The 23907-nt window shown below is 38.0% G+C and overlaps 1 protein-coding gene across 1 annotated transcript; it reads left to right on the forward strand.

The window, feature by feature from the left end:
* The first annotated feature begins 1694 nt into the window (after positions 1-1694).
* Positions 1695-23108, forward strand: LOC145492763 (A disintegrin and metalloproteinase with thrombospondin motifs 6-like). The gene is made up of 25 exons (XM_081472150.1): positions 1695-2451; positions 2886-2944; positions 3156-3225; positions 3338-3654; positions 4372-4513; positions 5256-5407; positions 6620-6703; positions 7475-7602; positions 8415-8428; positions 8553-8670; positions 10491-10625; positions 11115-11271; positions 12259-12354; positions 12806-12945; positions 13538-13604; positions 14811-14898; positions 15724-15848; positions 17143-17266; positions 17666-17755; positions 17878-18026; positions 18342-18483; positions 19068-19197; positions 19524-19737; positions 21782-21938; positions 22895-23108. Exons 1-25 carry the CDS (start codon positions 2319-2321, stop codon positions 22957-22959), a joined length of 3096 nt encoding a protein of 1031 aa, XP_081328276.1. The 5' UTR covers positions 1695-2318; the 3' UTR covers positions 22960-23108.
* The last annotated feature ends 799 nt before the right edge of the window (positions 23109-23907 follow it).

Raw genomic sequence — 23907 nt, forward strand, 5'->3', positions numbered from 1 at the left:
ACTTTAGAGTGAAGACCAAGCACAGGTAAAACACTATTATCATCTTAGAACTTGCTGAGCCCAAAGGTTATCTATGTTTTTATTCCTCGGGTTGATATTGTTCTTAAGATATATATTTTACTACGTTTGTTTGGTAGCTTACTAAGAATTCCCCATTCACTTAAATTTCATTTCATAAGATCATGATACTTAATTTTTGTAACTGTACAAAACGCGACTGCAGCTAGGGTTTCTCGGTAAAATATTAAGCAACTGGGAATATTGCTTCAGTTCCATCTGTATGATACGCTGTGAACTGATAGCCAATTATATTTCACTTTTTCGTTAGCGAGATTAGTTAAGATTTCGGAAAGCATATCAATCGAAGGAACTTATCGATACAATATGCGGTCAACTGTCCGTGAAGCGTTTCAGAAAGTCGACATTTTTTCAACTTTATCAATTATTATCACGTCTTAATGTTACTTACAAGGTTTTGCATCATCACTGGAAAGAATTCGCGAATGAAGGAATGCAATTATTGTCTCATAGTAAACAGTATTCTTAAAAATATAGATATTGGATATCGTACAATGTCGATGTTATAGTTGATTATTTTGGCGATAATTCTTGTCATCTGAAACGGTCGTATCCTTATGATTACCATCCAACTGAATTCACTGGGTGTAATAAATTGAGCAAAATTTTTCTTGGAAGTCAGACCTAGAATTTAAAGGTATTTTATTAGCGGTTTATTTTATTGTTATACATTTTTATATTTTGATTTGTCTCATTACACGGTTAAATTAGCTCAAAGGGCCCATAGCTATGCCAATCAATATTTGGACCGATCAGTGCTTCCCTGTCTCCGCTAGGTTATATTGTAGTTTAATATTTTACGCTTCTAAAATCAATAATTGCATGTAAAAGGCAATACTTCCCCTCTTCCAACTTCCTTTTCCTTCAGCTTTTCTTTGAACTCGTCTGACCTGTTTGACACTAAGTCGGCCTGCCATCAGAGTACAATGCGCGCTTGACGTTTACGGTGTTTTACCCGGCAGTCTGAGACAAGGAATTTCCTCTCTAAACATTTTCAGTCGTCTAATGTACTCTTATAACCAAGTTTGCTTGGAACCATGCTGGGAACACAGTGACCCTTGGTGTTGTTGTACGGACCTCGTGGTTATCGCGCCGATGCCGTCTTAATAAAGCCATCGCGCTTGGCTTACACTGGGAAGCAAGTATTAAAAAGAAAATTTCAAGTCATTTATTACATAATTTCCACATATTTCAGAGTTAGATATATCTGAAGTGATTCGTGTCTGTTTTGTATTGTGTTGCTGTAAGTTCAGATTCCTTCTCCGCATTTTTTTTATAAATGTGACAAGTCCTGATCAGTGGGAAGTTCAAAGGAAGCGAATAAATTTTTGTTTGCAAAATCCATTTGAGAACTCCAGAGCGCGATTTTAAATGATTTTGTTGTCCATTCCATCGAAAAAGCAAGAAGGCCTAGTGTATCGTTTTAATGGAAACCACAAGAAGAGATGCACTGTAGACACGCAATCAATGTGCAGTTAATCCGTGGTTACAAAAGGTGCGTACAAACCGAACGGAAAATATGTGGGTCGTTCTTATTGAGATCACGTGGTTTCAGGCAATTTGCCAAACTTCATTAACATATTGCTGCTTATTACCTGGATTATTCCAGAGTTAAATTCGTCATCACATTTGACATTGAGAGACCTCAGAGGGAGATTGCTTTATATTTCAAACTTCAAATAGTCACTTATTTTAATGAGTCCTTGTTAACGTGATGGTTTCAATCAGGAGAGCGAAAATTTACAGTTTACTGAGAAAATTACAAGCATTTCTTTTTCCCAGGTTCAGTGAAGCCCCGCCCTACGCACACCTGCTTAATACGGACACCCACTTAAAACGGGCAGTTTTCTTTGTCCCGACAACTTAAAAGCTCATATATTTTCTCTTAAATTAGCCCGCTTAATACGGACACCCGGATAATGAGGACATTTTATCATGCCCCTTTGTTGTCCATATCAACGGGGTTCCACTGTACTACTAGTACTACCTAATTATGAATTTTTTTGCCGATGTTGTAGGAAAACGTAAATCTAAGGCCAAAGATCACTCAATGATTCGTCCATCTCTCCCCCTTCCCCCCTTACTACTTACCTCTCCTGTCCCCCCTGTGTGCCTTCGTTGTTCCTTCCTTCCTCCCTCCATTATTTCCTTGTTTGTTTGATTGTTTGTTCGTACATTTGTTAGAGCTGTTGTTGTTGTTTTTTGCTGGAACGAAAACAACAACCCGCAACAAAAACCCCATGAAAAGCAAGATATATGCATGTGTATTAATGGAGATGTTTTTCGTTTGTTTGCAGCGAACTTGCCTTGGAAACTGGACCATGAATTTTTTGACCAGCCTCTGTCTATTGATTTGTCTCACGATTTGTGATGGTAAGCTTTTATTTTCTGATCCTTGCCAAAACGAATAACGAGGCATGAACAATCATTCCCTTACGCCAATGGAGACTGCAGTGAATTGAGTTTTGAGACCTCTATGGTTGTAGCACATGTTAGTTGTTCGGACATACGTCAAAATCCTTTCTGTTTTGCGCACAGTTAGAAACAAATCAAGAACACCTAACAAATAACTGTTGGGACAGTAATAAGGCCCTTAATAATTTTGTGGAAACCGTATACTTTTAGAAACATACAGTCCAAGAAGTTTTAGTCGGATTGTAAAATTCAATTTAAAGATAAGCATGGGGAAATTACAGTCACCGAAGAACAGTATAATGCGTCAGATGAATTAGTTTCAATACTTAAGTTAGTTATTTAAATCCAGTCCTATACAACTATCTAGTAATATATTTATGTTTGAGTCACAGGAACTTATGTGAGGTCAGGGGCAGAGGACAACCAGGGTGTGGCTGCTCAATTCAAACGGGTATGGACAAGATACTTTCTTTTTTTCTTTAGATTAAACGGTCTTTCAGACTTGATTTTCGACTATTTTGTATGAGAATTCAAATACATGCTCGAGAAACTCAGAATCAGATGGCTTGTTTTATATGTCTTCTCTTTTCCTCCAAATTATGTATACATGAGTTAAAACGTGTGGAACTTGTTGGAAGCAATTACATTTCCTTTCCTCGTAGGACAACATTCATCTACGCATGAAAAGGCATGAACTTGAACAATACTTCGGTGCAAGCTCACCTGAGGAAGGTAACTATAATGTGACTTCAAGCAGTGCTCATCGTGCAGTGCTGTGTAGTGTAGCACGGCGTGGCTTAGTGTAAGACAGTGTCATTTATATGCGTGACGTTTTTTCACACAGTACCAGAATACGAAGTCATTTCTCCCATTCAAGTTGACAAAGCCAACAGGTTTCTTTCGCACAATCTTAACATTCACGCGAGGCAGAAAAGACACGCAGAAGAACCACATGTCTGGTACTATAATGTCAAAGCTTTTGGTATGTCACTGCATCTAAACCTTACTAAGAACGAAGAACTCATGTCACCATGGCTGACTGTTGAGCGACACGAGAATGGAACAGTTACTAGCGAGGATCCACCGCACAATACCTTCTTCAATGGTCACGTGAATTCGCAACCTGGGTCTTCGGTTGCCGTTGGTAATAAAAACGGACTGGTGAGTCCCGGATAAAATAAGATTTTCCGTGAAACAGGCGCCATATAGTTATATTCAAACTAAGTTTTCACAACTTTTCACCCTCGGAACCCACCGAATTAGACCAGTAGACCAAAAATATTGACGTGCCCTTTTGTGTATTTTTGTAAGCGTGCTGACCGAAACTGTTAAGAGCGCGTGATAGCACGTGCACGTGAATTCGAACACGTTCAAGTAAACTCCACTCGAAAAGAATTCTCGTGCACGTGATACTTTTTTTGAACAAGAATTTTTGTCTTTACTGTTTGCTGCTAGTTAGTTCACGAAGAAAGCTTGTTGTAAACTTGTTCAGAGAATTTTGAGGTGAGCGTAGACGTGGTGCGTAGAAAAACGCATATTGAGCCTAAAATGATAAGTCCCTGTGAACTCTTAGGCGAAAGATTCGAAAAGGGCAAGAAATAAAACGTGGAGTTTTACAACTAGGGATGATCAACACCAAGTTAGGCGACTAAGAAGGGTATGTCTTCGTATCCAAGTAATCATTGATCACTTGGACAAGAAGACAAGTAAATTTTTAATGTTTCAGATTTTATAACTTGTAAATGACGTAAATCTTTGTATTTTAGGAATACACGTACGAATTTTGAACGAGCTTTTATAGCTCTTCGACGTGACGTGTTCAAATAAAGGATTGTTTTTGTATTGTTGATGACGGACGTGTTATTTTTGTCCCTTCAGATGGGGATGATTCAACTGATGGACCAGACGCTCTTCCTTCAGCCACTCGCCAGCCATCTTGTATCTGACAGCAATGCTAAAGTAAACAACCACTTAATATACAGACGTTCAGTTGGCGAGAACACAGGAAACCAATATGAAGGTATTGAAATGAAAAACAAGTGACTTTTATAAAGGCTGGGTTAAAGTTCAGGATAGATCGGATTTTGAAAATTCTAACATGGTGTCGAGGTCTAAGGTACCAAAACGAAAGAAGCCACATTGAGGTGAAGGGATGATGAAATAAATCCTTTTAAATCATTGAAGTGTACTTAACTGACTACCAAAGGACATACATGTACGTGTCCAGTTACAAGCAGTCAGCTACTAAAACGTTGCGAATGAGCAGCTGTAACTGGGTACTGCTGTGATCGCGCTCCACTTACCGAGCCAAGCGAGGCGAGCCAATCAGAATCAATAATGTTCCGATTGATATGACTAGCGAAAGGATAGAGCCTTTGTTTATTACAAGACTTTGTTAGATAAGAGGGCCAATAACTAAGATCAACCAATAAGATCAGTTGTTCAAATTCCGGTCCAATATTCTCTAAGTATGGACCGGGCAGGCACTGTCCCGAATGACCCGCGCGATTACTATTGAATTATTTTCTGGTAGTTTTATGGCTTACGTTTCTGAAAGAACTTGCGTCCACATGAAAGATTCCTTTTGTTTTTCTTCCAACTCTCCAACAAAAAGTACTGTCAAGACCTCGGGCCGATTTTCTCCTAGTGCGGTCCTCGCGCTTGGTTAACAAGATATATCTGTACACCACAAACACCATACCTTTGCCTTCCAGTAGCAGTAAATCACACCTAACAACATCCTTCAATGTCTTCATTAATAGGTTTACCATCTGAGAAAACAATCAAACAAAATGACGATGATGATGACGATAATAGTCATAAGTTTATGGAGATTACTCTAGTTGCTGACAAAGACACAATACTCCACCACGGTGACGATACCGCGACACACTTGCTCATGCTCGCAAACTTGGTAAGTTTATGTCAATCGCCGTCCTGTTGGATTGCTGTTGACAAAACATACTGCGCTGACCACGAGATGGTGTGTTATCCGGAGGATAACGCTATCCACCATTTGAACATTAGAAGCCGAAAAAAAAAAAAATAGCCTCATCGCTGGTTACTGAAGCCGGGCTGTTAACAAGAAGCTGAAAAAAAAAACACACCACCTCCAACAGAGCAAAATGTTTTCCAATTTTGTCAGCGTCACAATAAACAAAGATAAAACGATCTACATTTTGCCATCTGGCTGAGTAATAAAACATGCCTAGTTTTTTGATCTTCAGATATCTTTCGGTTCCTGCGGCAGGTTAAATGATGGTTCAAAAAATTTCAACCACGTTGTCAAAAATAGAGTGAGTTTCTGTTAACACTCATAAGTTCTCTCGAGCCCCAAGTCTTGATTTGTTTGTTTGTTTGTTTGTTTGTTTGTTTTTGCACAGTATATCGTTTTAGTTTAGAAATTGATCAAAGTCTCACCAAAGATGCCATGATATGCAGAAAACTGCAAAGTGAGTGCTCACGTCAACGCTGGTGGCATCTAAAATAAGACAACCCCGTGGGGTGTAAGTAATAAGACAACGCAATCGGGAAAGTGATATCGTATCATTCCCCGGGAAGTGAAATCGGGTCGGCTTTATCACATCGATAACCACGCTTAATCCATAATCCCACCGTCCCCGCCGTCCCCCCCCCCCCCCCACCCCTCGTCAACGCCCCTCCATTTTTCTATTCAACAATTAGGTCATGAGATCGCAAAAGTTGACGAGGGCGCAGCCAAAGTAAACTATCAAGAATAGAAATCGAAAGGGGATAATCGTATTGTTTTAGTATAAATCTACTAGTCTCGTTCAAAACTTTATCTAAATGCTCTTTACAGATACTTCAAAATCACAAAGAAGTGTCTGCCAGTTTGTTAACAAGCTGACACTGCTTGGCTACGTGATGTCTACCACAGAATAGATACTGAGTAGCGTAGCCAATCAGAGAACGGCATTCGGGATAGAACGCTAGTAGATTTATATCGAGAGGTGATTACGCGATAGAAATCTTGAGCTCATAATCTAATAGTAAAATCGGTTACAGATTTTAGCACAATCCTTCTTATTGGGTGTAAACAAATATGATATCAGAGCCTTCACAGTGCTGTACAATGATGAGTAATCACGCTAATCTTGTGTTGCAGGTGAACGCTATGTATCATCATGATTCTATCGGCAAGAAGAAAATCACCATCTCAGTTGTGCAGGTTAAGCTTGTCAAAGATGGAGTAAGTCGAAATTTTAGTTGCTCCAGAAACAAAAATAAGACATAAATGGTGGAAACATATCTAGGGCAGTGTAACTTGTTGTATGTTACTAACGTCCTCCGTATTTCTTTTATTGTTGAACCTCTCATCTCAATATAACTCCTAACTGCTAGAATTTAAATCAATACCTTCAGGTCCGTGTTAGGACAGGCTTGTTTGGTTTTGTATTACTTTTGAAATTCTTTTTTTTTTTTAGCGTTAAATGGGCTAGGCCACGTAAACCCGAGATGTTCTGTTAGGTTCTGACAGAAATAATCAAATAGAATTTCGATAAGCTTTAAAGGAGACTCAAACATGGCTCATCATAATTTATACTAGCGACAAACGCCTACGGAATAAAATAGTGAAAGCCCTACAGGGCCATTGTATAACCTGTTGCCTACCACCTGCGCTCTCCAAATTGATTGATACAGGCCACGTTCTACCACGCGTTAGGACAGATCGTTTAAAATAACTTTATTTAATTGCCCTCTTCATTTTAATTGCCCATTGTGTGTATTTTTACTTTCTGTTAAGCCTTTTTTATTGTAACAGTTCAAAGGGATGTTTTGAATCTTAGTTCTTAATAAAGACCATTATTATATAGCTGAATTCATTTTGTTTTTGTGTGCGGTGACGATTTCACGTTCAGTAGTACAATTCATCACTAGTTTGGATTTGGATCAGTGTTCAGAAACAAGAACAATTCTGACCTCCCAAACACCTGGTTTACAATTCGCTTTTTATTCCCAGCTTGACTATAATCAGAATTCTGGGAACCCAACAAAGCTTTCAGCTCTTAGGAACTGGGCAAAAAGTGTCAATATTCCAACATCAGATTCAAATCCCAATCACCCTGACGTCATAGCATTAATTTCCCGGTAAGATATATGTTAATTAACTGCTATTACCCAGGTGGCTTCTAGGCTCCCATAGGTTGTGCTGGCATAATCTTTGGCATTATTCGTCAATACGAGCATAATTTTCAACGATTTTCCAAAATTTCGTCCGCGGCAGCGAGTGCATACAGTGAGGTACATGTGTTTGCCAGTTTCTTATTTGTTGCATAGTTATTCTTACCAAATTTAAAGTAAAAAGTAATAGCATATTTTCTGCATTTTTTGCTATAATGAGCATAATTTACAAAAGCTAGCATAGTCATTAGCATAATTTTAGAAATATACGAGCACTACTTTTACGACCACAATCTATCGAGCCTAGTCGCTTCCTTCTTCTAAGACTGTGAAGATCTGAAGTTCTGCATATGTAAATATATGTATTTCCTAATCAAACATAAGGTGTAGTAAACCTCTTAAGCACTTTGAAATGTTTGAATTATTGCTGAATATGGGACTTTCTCTTCCCCACCCCTTCCCTCCCCCCCCCCTCCCCCAACAGGTTTGTGTTTGACAGCTTTTACCTTCATTTTTTCACTGTCTTGCTGTTAGTTCTCTGATTATTTGCAAAATGTTTCTTTGGTGCCTTTTCACTGCTCCTTGCCTGTAAGTAATAAATCTGTAGACCTGGCTGCCTGCCCTGTTAACTCTCTAGTTATTTCAGGTAGCCAGGCCCATAACTTTATTTTAAATATACAACCTTGTAAAAATATTTCTGTCAGTCTAAGGGGTAATAAAGTTTGTTGTTGTTGTAACGTGTGTTTTGTGCTAATTTCGTCTTTTATTTTTTCTTACAGGGGAAGCATTGGAGGTAATTATTTTAGCTTCTGCTAAAGCTGAAAATGTTTTAGAAGATTATTTAAGTTTCTTAGCAGGGCCTTCCCCTACCTGAACACAACAATCGTATGTTTATTTTCTTAATTTTCTTCTTTTAATTTCAGGCTTGGCAGATTATAATACAATATGTCACAAAAACAAAATGAGCTTCGCGGTCAATGCTGATGGCATGGGATTCGGAACTGCTTTTATTCTCGCTCATGAAACTGGACACACGTGAGTTAAAGCACTGTAAACGGGAATAACAGTGTGAGGTCTTTGTGAATGTGCAGAGCTAGAAGTTGATACTGACATATATATCGAGACAATCTGTATCATGTTTCATTAAACTCCTAATTTAACACTCCAGCTGTTCCCAAAAGAGCATAAGTTGGGATAATAACTTTAATAACTCTAACATTTTTACTCCTTTGTATACCTTTGCCTTATAAGGCAATAGAGAACTTTCATGGTTTATTTCTTGATTTTTCTAGATGCCTTCCAGGGAGGATAAATGCTCCTTTGATCCCTTTAATTTAATTGTATTGCTTCCTGAATTTATGTGTCACTTAAGTTCGTTTTATTTAAGTAGAAAGTTACCTTGTCACCTCAAATTAATCCCAAAAATAGTCCTTGCGCCATTTAAGCTAATGATTAAGTTCCTTGTCCCTGTAATTAGAAAGCCTGGGAAACTTTCATTAGTAGCCGATTATATCTATCTGTATTCTCAAAAACATAGCCACAGAATTTGACATGTCACTGATAATCTTGATACAATTCTGTCTTAGAGCTAGCTTTCGACACGCAGGTCTCAAATAAAAGGAAATAACTGTCCTGTATGCCTTTCGAGGCCAGAAAGACTAAATTCACGTTTTTTTCTGTACAATTTAATTAAGAGTGTGAAAGGTGAATTGATCAACAAGACACGAGCTTGGGACAAAGAAAAAATCTGACTCCCGAAAGGAATCGAACCGATGATCTCACGAACACCGGGCGGGCGCTCTATCCACTGAACTACGAGAACTCATGAAGAGAAACTTGGTCACTTAACAGAGTTCATATGTGTTCATGAGCGTGTTTTCAACATGAAATGGAGGTCTAAATCAAAACAAACGTACACTTATCAAAGTCCTTGCGGATAGCTGATCTATAGGTCTGCATTGTCCTAAATGGACTGAACAAGAGCTTCCCGGACATCGAGAACTGACTAAACTTCAAGATTAAACTTCAAGCAAACTGGGCCATAAATCTGAACAACCGAAAACTCCACATGTTTTCGGCGTCAATCATCGACCGGAAAACCACACATTGAATTCCCTCCGCGCTAGCGAATCACAGACAGCTCTGATTGTTAGCTATTCTGAAAACGTCTAAAATTGATAAAACAATGAAATATTACTCACATCAGCGCTCGATGATTCTGACTTGACTCTGTTCGTGGAAATGTTTTCCTCGTAAATAACAATGACCCGAATGTATTTGGTTTCATCGAGTACCCTTTCCATCACTACAACATTTTTTTTTTCGAGGTCTTGGGCCAGATCAAAGTTCAGGCCAAATATCGCCAACAGCAGCTAGAAATATCTTTTCAGTTTGACGTCTAAGCCGTAATTGGTGTGGCAGCTCTTTGCTGTCCAAAGCAAGCACAGCATTATCGCCACATTGCAAATTGCTTAATTAAGGGGATAAACGGCGACCCGTTAAATCTCAGGGCCGTTTCATGTACGACAATGGACGCCGCTAACCACCAAATCGTTAGACTTGTACCTTCACTGGACTTTATGATGTTCCCGGGAAGTCTTAAATAAATGAACCATGCAACAAGCAGTTCTCTACATTTCAGGCTAGATAAGCTTTACAAACTACTGCGTTAAGGAAGCAGAAAAAATTCAACAAAAAATATCAGGTTACATGAATGAAGGGGTTCTATACGGGTATGTTTTTGGAAAATCAGTCAGACAAATTTCTGCGATTAGAGGACATTTACGTTGTGATTTTGAAGTGCCACATGTGATTCAATCCTGGTCTTAGTTATATGCTTTGTTTTTACTCGTAAGGCTTGGCTTGAACCATGATGGGGGCTCAGCGAACTGTCCAAATTATCAATATATCATGTCTACATCCGTACCTGGTGGAAAAAGGGCGGGAACGTGGTCTCCTTGCTCTAGGCAGAGGATTGAAGTTCTGTTAAGGTAACTAAAATGCTGTCGACTGTTTTTCGTTAATTTAACAAGCAATATAATATTATTTGATGCTAGGAGGTGTGAATTGTAATACATGCTCAGAAATCGGATTCAATACAGTGATTAAAAGAATGAAAAAAAGAAAAAAATCTCAAAGAAAGAAAAATAGTATGAATAATAAATACAAACAACTTTCAATTTCTCATCACGTGCACACAGGAACTTTGGGGAATTTGGGAAAAAAATAAAGTACGTAAAAGACAAAAATTCGAAGCCAGGGTCTGTTGTGATCGCTGGTGCGCTAAATGTCTGACAAAAAGCATAACTTTCCGGTATTACAAGTATTACCGGATAGCAAACAGGAATGTGCCTCGAAGTCATAGCTCCCTCTTACTAATTAAAACTAGTAACAGAGAAAAAATATACAATTTTATTCAATCGTCCTTTGTTTAAATCTGATCATTTGATTTGATCCTCTGTTTCCATTTAATTTGCTAGAAGCGGTGCATCCAGTTGTTTTGACGAGGTACAGCTTAAGCGCAGACCTTCTTATATGAAGGTCTTTAAGAAAGATCTCCCAGGAAGATTTATCACGGCAGATGAACAGTGTAAACAGCAATATGGAAAGGGAAACCGGCATTGTATACATAAGCAGGTAACAAAAACAAAATATAATTGGGTTTATATCGCATCAGGAAGAGCTTTGAAGTAACAAGGTTACGAATTTTATTACAGCTTGGTTTTCAGTAGTTCAAGAGTATAAAAACAAATACAGTAGAATCCCGATAACTCTAACTCGGATAACTCGAATTCCCCGCTAGCTAACTCGAACCAAGTCCTATTTTCCTTAGATTTGACCCCACTTTTCAGTCGTTTTTGCTCGGTTAGCTCTAACTCGGATAACTCGAATTCCCCGCTAACTCGAACTAAATTTCGTTTCCCTTGATAAAAATTTAACCCAATAAGTCGAATTCTGGTTCATGTAACTCACCAGGGATGTCATTCCATTAGCTTTTGTTGTCCTGTAGCCGGTAAAAACACTCAAAACTAACACCACAGCAATTTGATGTTAATCAGTGCAACCGACCGCTCACATATATGACAGTCATTTCCCGATGTTATGAGTCATACTGGATGCAGTGCCTTTAGCTGTCACGGTATACCGAAGTGCTGAAAAATCAGCAAACTATCAATTATTAGCATGGCAAGTTGGATATTCAATTGACCCCGATAACTCGAACCCCCGCCAACTCGAACTGTTTTTCGTTTCCCTCCAGAGTTCGAGTTACTGGGGTTCACCTTTAAGTAAAGTCTACATACGAGCCAAGTGGCCCATCACGCCCGAGATTATCCCGGTTTCCTTAGCATGAAGTGACTTGGAGTATATCTACTCTCCCCTAGATGGAATGCTAGTCCATTGCAGGGTTTACTCCTCATCATTAAATTCGCCGTTACCTCTTTGTAACGGCGAATTACTGCGAGAGTAAAGTGTCTTGCTCAGAAACACAATGTCCCCGGCCAGGGCTAGAACCCGGACCGCTCGATCTGGTGTCGAGTGCACTAACCATGAGGCCACCGCTCTACAAGTCAATTCTTGCTATTCTTTTATTTATTTATGTCTTCCTTGTCTTTTTATTTTCAGTCTGACTGTGGGGCGTTGTTCTGTACAGCCAACGGATATTCGTGCTATAGCAAAGTTGCTCGTCCTCTTGATGGAACGTATTGTGCAACAAGACACGTGAGACTCTTTAAATGCTTTAAACATTTATAATTAACGTCCGCCATCAGTTAACTCCCCAACAACAAAGACAACAGAAATACCTACAGTTTTCAATTTACAACTATGTCTGAATGATTGCCATGGTGGAAAATTACCAAGTTCTCGTGTACAGGCAGCTTTAAATTCTCAGAGATCACGGTAATGTTTGTCTTAAAAATTTGTGTGCATCCTCCAGTCAGCAGTCTGCTTGGCATTGACTTTGTGCTTGACATAAGGTCGATCAGGGCGGACACCTCCTAAGCTAAAGAGGAAACAGGTGGCTTGTCAGATCTTACCTGATCTGTCATGACTGAACTTACTAGGACAGCTAGAAAAAGGCTTAGGAATATTCGTCTTACAAAGAGTTCACTGTCTACTAAGGAGATACATGGCCGCGGCAAGGTCTAACACAGTCACGTTTCTTTTACAGTGGTGCATAAGCGGTGAGTGTGTTGACGACGGGTCCCAGATAATAAATGGAGGATGGAGTAAATGGGGTTCCTACACTGCTTGTTCAAGAACATGTGGAGGTGGAATACAGTGGAGAACAAGAACTTGTACAAATCCACGGTATATCTGAAAACAGCTACAATGCACGTCCTTAAACGATGAAGGCTATTTTGTAATCACGTGATCCATCACAATTCTCTCGAATGGGACACCATTATACCCCTATCCTAAAAAGTAAATTATTATATCCAGGTTCCAGCCATCGAAAAGTGATATAAAACCCTTCCTCCTTTCCCCCGCCCCGCCTTTAAACTCTATGTTTCGATTATTTCATTGTTAGTTCGCTTGGGCTATTTTTATTAGCGGGTTGTAGTGAAGCACTGCTCTGAGCATAAAAGTAAAACCATTTCGAAATTGTGTTTTAATCATTTCTTATAAATGCTGGCATTCATCTGGGTCAATTGAACGGTCGTAGAATCTGCGACCATTAACTTGGAAAGAATACCAGTTTTCTGCATCAGGTGACACAATTATGCAGTTAGCTCATTCAATTTTATTGGACTTATTAGTCTTTTTGGTCTTAGGATTTCTTGTCAATTTTGAAGTCGTTAAAAGTAGAACATAGATGGAAACACTTATATCCAGCTATAGAAACACTCGAATAACTTGAGAGCTACTTACGCTAATAATAATTCTCTTTTGTTTCTTTAAGACCCCAAAGTGGAGGAGAAAATTGTAGAGGAAAGTCACAAGGATTTACTAGGATCTGCGAAAAAAGGGTGACAATACCTCACCAATTTCAGTTTTTTCTTTCAATCAATGATTTAAATACCAAAGATATGAAATCAATTAATTAATTGATCTATTCATGAGACTGTCTGTCGGCAAGTATCGATAAATCTAAGCCAAATAGTTGATAGGAATTACTTAGATACTGATAAATTTGACACAGAAACAACCGTTATAGTCATCTCTATAAAGTTCTACCAACGTTGGTAGGTGAATCAAGAAAACCAACAACAACAACAACAACAACCATTTATTTGTACTCACAATTTATAAAATAATTACAATGAACATTAAATTAGTATAGAGTACTGCCTGCCCAAAATAACCATAAGGGCTAAAAAGAATGGGCGGACATTAAGTTACATAGATTATTTATATAGTTATCGGTTGGTAACACACTTACACACACACTCACAAATATAAAGATACAAACAAACCTGCTGCTACTTATTATTTTTGTCAAACATTATTTTTCTTTTTTTACGGCACCCGATGCGAAATAAAAAAGAGGATGTTTTTCGTAAAGAACTCAAATATGCACATCGGTCATCTCAGCCAAAGTGTTACGCAATACAATTCTGGAAACAAGTTGTACATATTTGGCCGAACATAACATAGCTTAACACTGGTTTGCCGCTTTAACATAACATGCCAGAAAATATGAAGTGGAAGAGATAGCTTTTTATGACATTATATACTACATTGCATGTGTCATAATTAATAGAGGGAACTGGTTATGACGCCTGGCAAACATCAAATGAGCAAACAAATATTTCAAGATTTATGTTGGAAGGTCCACGACCGTGCACAATTTTTTGTTTGCGCTCATACACTATGCATGAATTACGTCACCAAAACGTTCCTATTGGTTAGTTCCTCAGTACGGAGTAAACAACTATTGTGTTTTGTACACGGTCAAGGCCAAAAACAGCGAACAAAAACATACAACTAAGAACTTTGTCGGGTTTTATAACCATTCCCCTTTATTAACTATGATTGTGTGATTGATACTAAATGACTTGATTATTCTACGAATTGTCTTTCCTTTTTCCCCACGACATCCACTCTTAATAACACGCTCCTTGAACTAAATATTTAGCTTTTTAAACTCGTTTAAGTTTAATTAAGTTTTACTCAGCACACGTAAATCGATGAGATGCCTCATAAATTATTGTTGGACTCGTTTTTTTCAACAGCCTTGTCCAGCTGGCTCCACAAAATACCGAGATCTTCAGTGCAAGAAATTTAGTGCAGATTTTGTTGTATACTACAGGGGAGGAAAAGGTAAATATATTTAGAAAAAAAAAAACATCAATTTATCAGTTCGGATTTAAAAGCCAAATTATGTGGGGGTTTTTTCGGGTAGTTTTGGTGTCGAAATGAACTAAGTTTAAGGATATTATCACAAGAATTAATAACTGGATAGGTGAGGCTATTTTACCTATTTAGCTCTATCTAATAACGCTTAAATCTCTTGGTGCTTATTCATTAATTCCCCAGGAATATTTTCAACATTGCGAAAACTGTATATGTTTACCTACGAGTTTACCTAAAGCTCAAGTTTTTTTCATTGCAACTCTTTAACATTTTTATCGATTATCGCGTCATTAAGAATAATAAAATCCTACATGGTGGGCATCCTGACATCACATCACATCACATCACGTCACATCACATCACATCACATCGCATCGCATCACGTCACGTCACGTCACATCACGTCACGTCACGTCACATCACATCACATCACTGCTACCAATTCACTAGATCCTCTAGATTAATATGGAAGCTTTATGTTGGTATTAGGTTTCCAAGAACTCTGCTTGTAGCAACGAAAATTTAAGGAGGTAATTTTATCAACCCTTAACTTTCGCATGAGTTTGCACCGTACCACCAAGTGGCAATTTTGATGTTATTTCTTGTTTTCCGTATTGTTGGCTGTAATTGCTATTTAAGCTTGTGTGTAAAGATATAGTCCCGGCGTGATTAGCAAAATGTCAGATTGATCCATGATTCAAAGCCTTATAATAATCAGGTAAGAAAGAATTAATGTTGTCTGTGAAAGTTTTCAGGGCTTGCTAATGTAAAGCAATAATACTTTTATTTTAGATACCTGTACATTGTTTTGCCGAAGAGGAAATCTCCTTTATGTTAAGGGTTTAGTAAAAGACGGGACAAAATGTCTCCACGGTGTGGAAGAGGGTAACGACATTTGCATTGGTGGAAAGTGCATGGTATGATGCAACACATTTCATGCTTGAACCTATGTTAGGATCCCTAGCATATAGTATGGTTTGATCACAGACACGAGGGACGGCGGAGTGGAGACAACCGTGAATTAGACGTCAGGCTAATAAACTTAGAACGGGTTGTTAACGGAGTACTTTAGGCATACAATGAACGAACGAAAGATCGAGCGAACGAATTGAAACGAATGAATGAAAGCGCATGGCAGAACTAATTCACTAATAATATTCCCTCCACCCAATGATCCTCCACCGCAAGCTAACTAGAGACTTTTGTATGAAAAATTAAAAGTACAATTCCTCGCCTGACAGCAGGTCTATGTTCTTCGCATTTGGCAACCAAAATCTTCTGTTGAGTATCTGCTCCCTGTAACTCATTAAATAATTTTAAAAAAACATCAATCACCCTCGAACTATTGGGCATCGAACTTTTAAATTTTCCCATAAATTTACTGCAATTTTTGCTCTACTTTTCCCTCAAGCAAGATGGCGTCAGGAAACGTGAAAAGGTCTACTGAGTAATTATTTAAAGGAGAAAGTCACTTCAAAAAACTTCTATTTTGTCTCCACGCGTATAGCAAGTAAACATTGGGTTTTTGCACTCACCGAAGTTTCAGCCTCTTAAGAGTCTGCTATCGTGAAGAAATTTGTCTCGAAAGAAGCCCAAAATTCGACTTTGGAGGACGCCATTCTGAAACTGTACTTGGCAGTCAGGTTGTCTTTATGTGATGTCATTCCGTCCAACTCGAAATTGGCGGTAAGCAGAAAAACCTGCAACTGATTTGGCATCCTTCACAAGATCAGCAAAATGTATTTTTTTTCAAACGATTATCCACGTCACTATCTTCACTGCTATCATTTTCGGGTTTTGGGGCACGTGTGGCTCAAAATGACACTGCCCAGAGTGGTAGTTGAAAGGCTTCTCGGAAACCATCGGGACAAAATCCCTTCGGGACGGAAAGACGTCACGAAAACGCGGCCTGGCTGCTGAGTGCTGTTTAAAATGGCGGCGACGATCCCAGGTTTTGGGTTTATTTGGAGAAGAATTTCACGAGGAAAACCTGCACTTTAGAAGCTGAAACTTCGGTGCGTGGTTTTTATTACCGTTTTATTAGCCTATTTTAGGGGTAGCATTATCCTTTAAAATTTTACCCCGTTCCATCGAAGTATATAGTGGCTCGATACTAGTCTGATTGGCTCCTGATTATCAATTTACTAAAACTTTTAACACAGACATAATAGTTACAGATAATATCTAGATGACATTAATATTATCTTATAGCCTGTCGGGTGCGATTTCAACATCGGATCTGGCTTTTCATTTGATCGTTGTGGAGTTTGCAATGGAGACAGCACCAAATGCACTAAGGTGATGCTCACCTACACTGATGACTGGCGTGAGAAAGGTAAGAAACGTAAAATTAAGTAAAATTACGATATTCACATCAGCCTTAGCTGGTTTTCGTGCTGTTGTTTCTTTGTGGAAAACCGAAGAAAAGTCTTTGGGACAAGGCGAAAACCAACAACAAACTAAACCCACATATGGCGCCGAGCCGAAATCGAATCGAACCCGGGCCATGTTGGTGGGAGGCTGAACGCCCTCACCACAGCGTCATCCTTGCTCCCCAAACACACCGACTTGTTTGGTCATACTTGTTTATATCTTAACAAGGTGCTTTAGATACGAGGGCTCGAATTTCCCAACTTATTCCCTTACTCTGTCGCGCAGAACCATTTAATTTCTAAGTTGTAGCTCACGTTCATAAATTTTCAACTAAATTATATTTTGCTCGGTACAATCACAGGAGTTGACAACGCGGACCTTATGTGTGTGGTTCCCAAGGGATCAAAAAATATATGGGTGTTCGAAAAGGCTGCTGATAAAAATAATATAGGTGAGAAGTAGATTTTGTATGTGGTCGTAAAAATTAGCTACCCAGCCACACAGTGCTTCGTTTATATATTTCTGTACATTTATTTTAACACTAACACACTTTTTCTTTTTATTTACCGTCAGGTGTACAAGATGCCAAGAAAACCTACCTCATAACACCGCCTAGGGCTACAAAGATCAATGCAGCTGGTAGCACAATCACCTATGGTAGAAAATCTAACAAAGAATTTGTGTATATTCCTGGACCAACTAACCAGCCCCTTAGATTCATGGTAAGAAACATAACTAGAACCATCTTTTGTTTAATTTAATGGATGGTGTTAGCATATGAGCTATATTTCACTGCTACATCAACATCGATTGCAATTGACGTTAAGCAGCTCTGAACTATGTGATTATATCAAAATTTGTCTAATTTTACACCATATCAAAAGCTCAGCAAAAAGAATATTGACTGATAATCTCATTCAAGCCATTGTCCTGCTGAAGATCACTTATGGACTGCAAGGGTATGGAGTGAGTATAGCGGACCTGGATGCTGTTCAGAGTTTCCTCAAAAGATATTACATCTTTTTCAATCTTTATAGTTCGTGTATAACAGGGGCATAAACAATGGAGCTGTTTGCAGTTACCTAAAAAGAAAGAAATCAGTGATTAGTTCAAGCGACGTTGAGTGGATCATTGATGAGAAGACAGGATGGTCAACGTGTTCTGAGGATTGCGCTGGAGGTAAAGGCTAGATCTGGTCCACAATGCGTACGCATTTATGAGACTACCTATATTTTAATTCCAAAATAGATATATTCAGACACCTTGCCCGTTGCCAGTTTTGTTCCTGCATTTCACGCACGTCACAAAACTCAGAAACATGCACAATGGTAGCTGCAATTCAGTATTAACAGTCCGGTAAACATAGACACGGACACAGGTACCTACAGTGGACTTTTTCTAAAGTCCTTTTCTCTAGAACTCGTCAGTTATCCTGAACTCTCCGCTATCTCGAACTCAAATCATTTTATTCATATGCGTTGTCACTCCGAAAGATATTTTTGTACAGTTCAATTTTACTATGCAATGAAGTAGTTAAAAAAAAATTGCAGAAAAAAACTTAATCAAGTATCCAAGAACGAACTGGCTCTGCGATAAGAAAAGGACGCAGCTAAATAACTTGAGATACTATTTAACGTCAAGATAATTAAAAGCGAGAGTTTTTGAAGAGCTCACATGTTAATTCCAATATCGGCCAGTAACTTACAGGAATCTACTACAAATTAAAACCATACAAGTGTTTTGTATTGATGTTTTATTCGCAGGAAAAAAAACTCGACAAGTAAAGTGCAAACGAAAGGATGATCAATCAATAGTTGCAGATAAGATCTGTGAAAAAGGTGCCGACAAACCACAAGATGAGATGCCGTGTAATACTCAAGCTTGTACTCCAAGGTTTGTCAATGAACTGTGCTCCGCCGAATGGCTAACGATTCACAACTTAACTTCACCTTCACAAACTCGCTACTTTGCTTAATTTACCTTTGTCAACAAATCGGCTAAGTGTATCACTCGCCCGCTGACGTAGCGCAACCATCGTTTTTTCGAAATTCGCACACAAGTTTAGTTAATCTTTGAATATATAAAATGCTCACTCTAACTTTGAGAATTAGAATAAAACCTAACTCGCATACTGACCACAGGAGTGACTCGATGTTTCCCAAGCCCCGAAGAAAGCATAAGTTCCATCAAATTAAACTATGTCCCCATGTCTGAAACAGATGGCACCTGACTGGATGGAGCTCCTGTTCAAAGACATGCGGACGTGGTGTAGTGACGCGTGAACTGTCCTGCAGAGAAAAAGTGAGTCAGGACCCAGAAGAATACAAAACCGTGAGTGAAAGCAGCTGCAAGGAACCAAGACCAAAGGAGCTCCAGAGAGCTTGCTATAAAGTAGTCTGTCCTGCTGAATGGGTTCCTTCTCCATGGGGAGAGGTAAAACCGTTGTCTGTTTGACGTGTTCTTATACATATACATTCTTCAATATTTTATAGTAGTTATATAATCTAAGATAGTTTAGTTTAATATTTACACCCAATTGCACATTTTTCTGTGTTATTTTTTTTTTCTCGGCGCACCTGTAAACTAGCTGGTGCGTCTTGTAGACTCTACTTATCAAGGGTATGGGACGCACCGTTACCATAGCTAAGTGTGTGTCCAAGTAAAATAATCTCTCTCTGTCTGTCTATGTCTATGTGTTCTCAATTTGTATGCATGCAGGTAATAATCTGTATTTTTGGTGCCAAAAGAACGATACTGTCGAGTGAGTAATATTTCGGGTGCAGTTTGGGAATGTCATTTTTACTAAAAGTGTCATTACTAAAGCCAAAATTAGAATTGACCGGATGCTAAGCACTTATACCACAGGGTTCCACTTAACAGATGCATGCCCCTTAGTAGGTGGGCACTTGGAGGGAGAACCCATACATACATACACTGTAGTAATAAAGCTTTGAGTAACATCTAAAGCCTGGGTCTGTATTACCAACGTAATGCATACATACAACCTTTATAAAGACACGATTACATGGCAAAAGTTTCAGCTTGTGGGGTCGCGTACCAGCTAAATAAAACAAATAACAATTATCAAAGTTCAATGTTTTGATTTACAATAAAAAGGAAAAATCTACATCAAAAAAGATACGGAAAAAACATCTTATAGGAAAAAATAAACGCTATAACATGATGTTTCGGTGTCATCTTGTCGCCATTACCACCTAAGTTAGTATATGTCTGAACTGAACGACTTTAGTCTGCATTTGATAATGGCCACAAGGTGACGTATATTTTTCCTTTGAGATCTACATTAAACTAGGAAGTTAGACAACACTTGTTAAGATTAAAAACATTTAATTTCCATTAGTCTGTAATTAGTCGTTTGTGAAGACTTTTCACAAAAGACTTGAAGCTACTTTTTTTTATTTATTTTTTTATATATATAATAAACTTTTATTTGCATACAATACAGTCAGTTACATAACTTACACTACTAACACTCACGCAACTAACATTACAGTACATCTACGTATACAGCTTGAAATACAAACACAGCTAAAGACTTGAAGCTACTTGATGTTTCTGCAGTCAATTAAAAGACCGATCCATCACTAAGAATGTCCTAATGCATTCCAAAGGACGGCCCCTCCGTACAAAAGATAGAATTTTGCATGTATTTTGAAGAAAAACTCGGCGATACGAGTACGTGCTTCATTCAAAGCAGATCTACAGTTGCGGTTCATCAATTGTTTAACCAGACCATGTACGAGTAATCCAAAGTATCCTTTACAGAGAAGTTCAGTTAAAGAAACCTTATATAGATGTGCCGAGTTGCTCTACTTGGCTGTTGCTAAGATCTCTTCCGAGGGCATGTCCGATGGTAAAACGAAAATAATCCTGGCAATACGGCAGTTTTCTCTTTCTAATGCTCTGAATAACTCCGCCTGATTATCTCCAACCCAGACAGCCATCGCGTACGTTGTAGATTATCATTATTATTATGATGATGAAGATGATGATGAGGTAAATCCTTAAATTTTTCTCTTTTCAATTATGGTGTCGAGTTCAGTCCATGAGCTTAGCGCAGTCATAAGTTTGCTTGATTACTTGATGGAGAGAGTCCTCCTAAGTATGTGAGCAGTTCCAAGTAGGACGATTAATTTATTATTATTTTTATTATAATTATTATTACTATTATCATTATTATTATTACTATTATTATTATTACTTTTGTTTTCATCAAAATTTTAGTCTATGATAGTGGAATGTGTGAAGATTTGCAAATAGGTTTTCTGAGGAGATTTCAATGAAGTTCTTATTATTATTATTATTATTATTATTATTATTATTATTATTGGTAGAATATCCCTCAGGTAAAAAGACTCACATATATGTTTGGGAAAAAACTCTGAAATTCTTCGAAATAACTATTTTACTTGTAAAACGTTGATTAATGTTGCTTTATTCATTATTTTTGTGGCAGTGTTCTAAAACCTGTGAAGGTGGTATTATCATCCGCACTCTGAGCTGCAAGAAGCTGAACAGCGATGGTCAATATAGCGCAGTGCCAAAAGTCTTTTGTGAAAACGCAGTCAAGCCGCCTGTATCGGAGGAATGCAATTATGACGTTCCCTGCTCTGGTTTGTAAAGCCTCGGTATGCTTACAATAATTAGATTTCTTACGTATATCAAATTTATTCAATAAAATACGACTAATATCTCAATTAAGGGGGAACTCTTTAAGCTATAGAGGCCCATTCACCTAAAACGTTTGAATAGGAGCTTTAAAGTTTCGGGCATTTCGCTTTTATCTTTTATCTTTTAAACTTGTAGTAAAAGGAAATACATATACTCAAAGGGAATCTTATTTTTCTCCTTTAACCGGGAAGCCTCCATGTTAGCCAATAACTTAGAGGATCACCATCATTATCTGAGAACATTTTAGTTTTTGTTTTGTCTTTTATCCGTCCATCTTGACTGGTTAATGTATCTATTTGTTCTTAAAATATTTGACGCTTTCATATTATCCTTATATATAAAATTAATGCGAACCCGACACAAAAAGCTTGGATATCTTAGACGTGCAAATTCCACCTCTTTTCAAACCTGAATGAATTTGATGGAAATTGATGCCGCAACGTAACAAAATCCAAACATTGTCAATAAAGTAAAACTAAGCAAACGTTTTCATTGAGATAACAGTTCTGCACTCATTCCTGATTTCCTTTATTGTTTAAAATGTTTTAGATGCTCGTGGAAACAATTATTTTCCGTTTCAACGGGCCACGTGCGATATATATTAATATTCCAACATGGCTCTGAGGCTTTCGGGTCAAAATTGTAATTTTCATAAGTTTCTTTTCTCTCTCAATTCCTAAAAGAGACTTAGATACCAAGAAAACAACATTAAATATAGAAGTTTGTCCTGAAAGCCTCGGAGCCATGTTAGAATATTGATTTACCAAACGTGGCCTATTGACTCAGTAGAATTCAGTCTTGTCTTGCTTCCTACAGCTTTGATTGTGTCACTCCGTGATATATAATTTTAATAAAATTTACATTTAACGCAATTAATATTCTTTTTATATATATATAGACACAGGTGGTAAACCAAACAAGAGAAGAAGACGTAATAAAAGAAAAAGATCAAGAAGAAGATGAACTGTGATAAACGTCCTACAAGTCGTTTCTTGATTTAATGTTTTATTGTTAGTTGCATGCTTTTGCAATGTTGTAAGAATTTATAACCATGCAAATAAAGCTACTTGTTGACAATGTTAAAGCATTAAAATGATAATAATTAAAAGATATGAAGCCACACGAGTAGTTTTATCAAACTAGCACTGATTACACTAAATTATTCGCTCTTTTAATAAACGAAGCTTGAAAATAGCTTCTTCTGAAAAATGGGTCCGCAATGCGAACTTGTGTGGGATTTCAGTCAAATAAAAGTTGTTGCGCTATGGATAAATCAGAGAAATTGTAGCTTTACAGTGGATATTTATACATTTTGTCTTGTTTTAGTGACGGATTTCGAGTAAAGATACCGTACAGGAGTACCCAACGACAGTTTTGAAGAAAATCCACCGTACGGTCTGCTTAACATTACCCGAGTGTCGCTACGTCAATCTTGTTTAATATTTAACTTTCCTGGGAAAAAAATACCCGCTCTTCACCGCCAGCAAGCAGGTTTTCGAAGTTATCGGACTCCCAGCCAGCGCTCGACGATGAGGTCGTCAACGAGCCAGCATGCTTTAAATTTGTCACCTAGCTAGCCAGCATAAGAAAAGTTTGCCAAAAGTTTGCCAGCATGTTCGAGTATACCATTTTTTGCCAGCCAGCGAGCGAGTAATTTAAATATACCATAGCAAGGTACATTTCCTTAAAACTATTAATATAACAACGGATTTAGTATTACGTACCATGAACGCAAAAAGTACGTTAATGGTTTCATTTTTACATTTGACTGGAAAGTTTTTGTAACACTTAAGAGATTACACTTACCAAACAACAGTAAACAAAAGAGAAAGATAAAATGTGCTTAAAGTGTCCAAGCTTCACTCTGAAAATAAGTCGTTAATTCCCTCCAAAAGAAGCGTGAAGTATAAA

Source organism: Orbicella franksi, chromosome 7, assembly GCF_964199315.1.
Source record: "Orbicella franksi chromosome 7, jaOrbFran1.1, whole genome shotgun sequence".
In the NCBI taxonomy this organism is placed as follows: domain Eukaryota; kingdom Metazoa; phylum Cnidaria; class Anthozoa; order Scleractinia; family Merulinidae; genus Orbicella; species Orbicella franksi.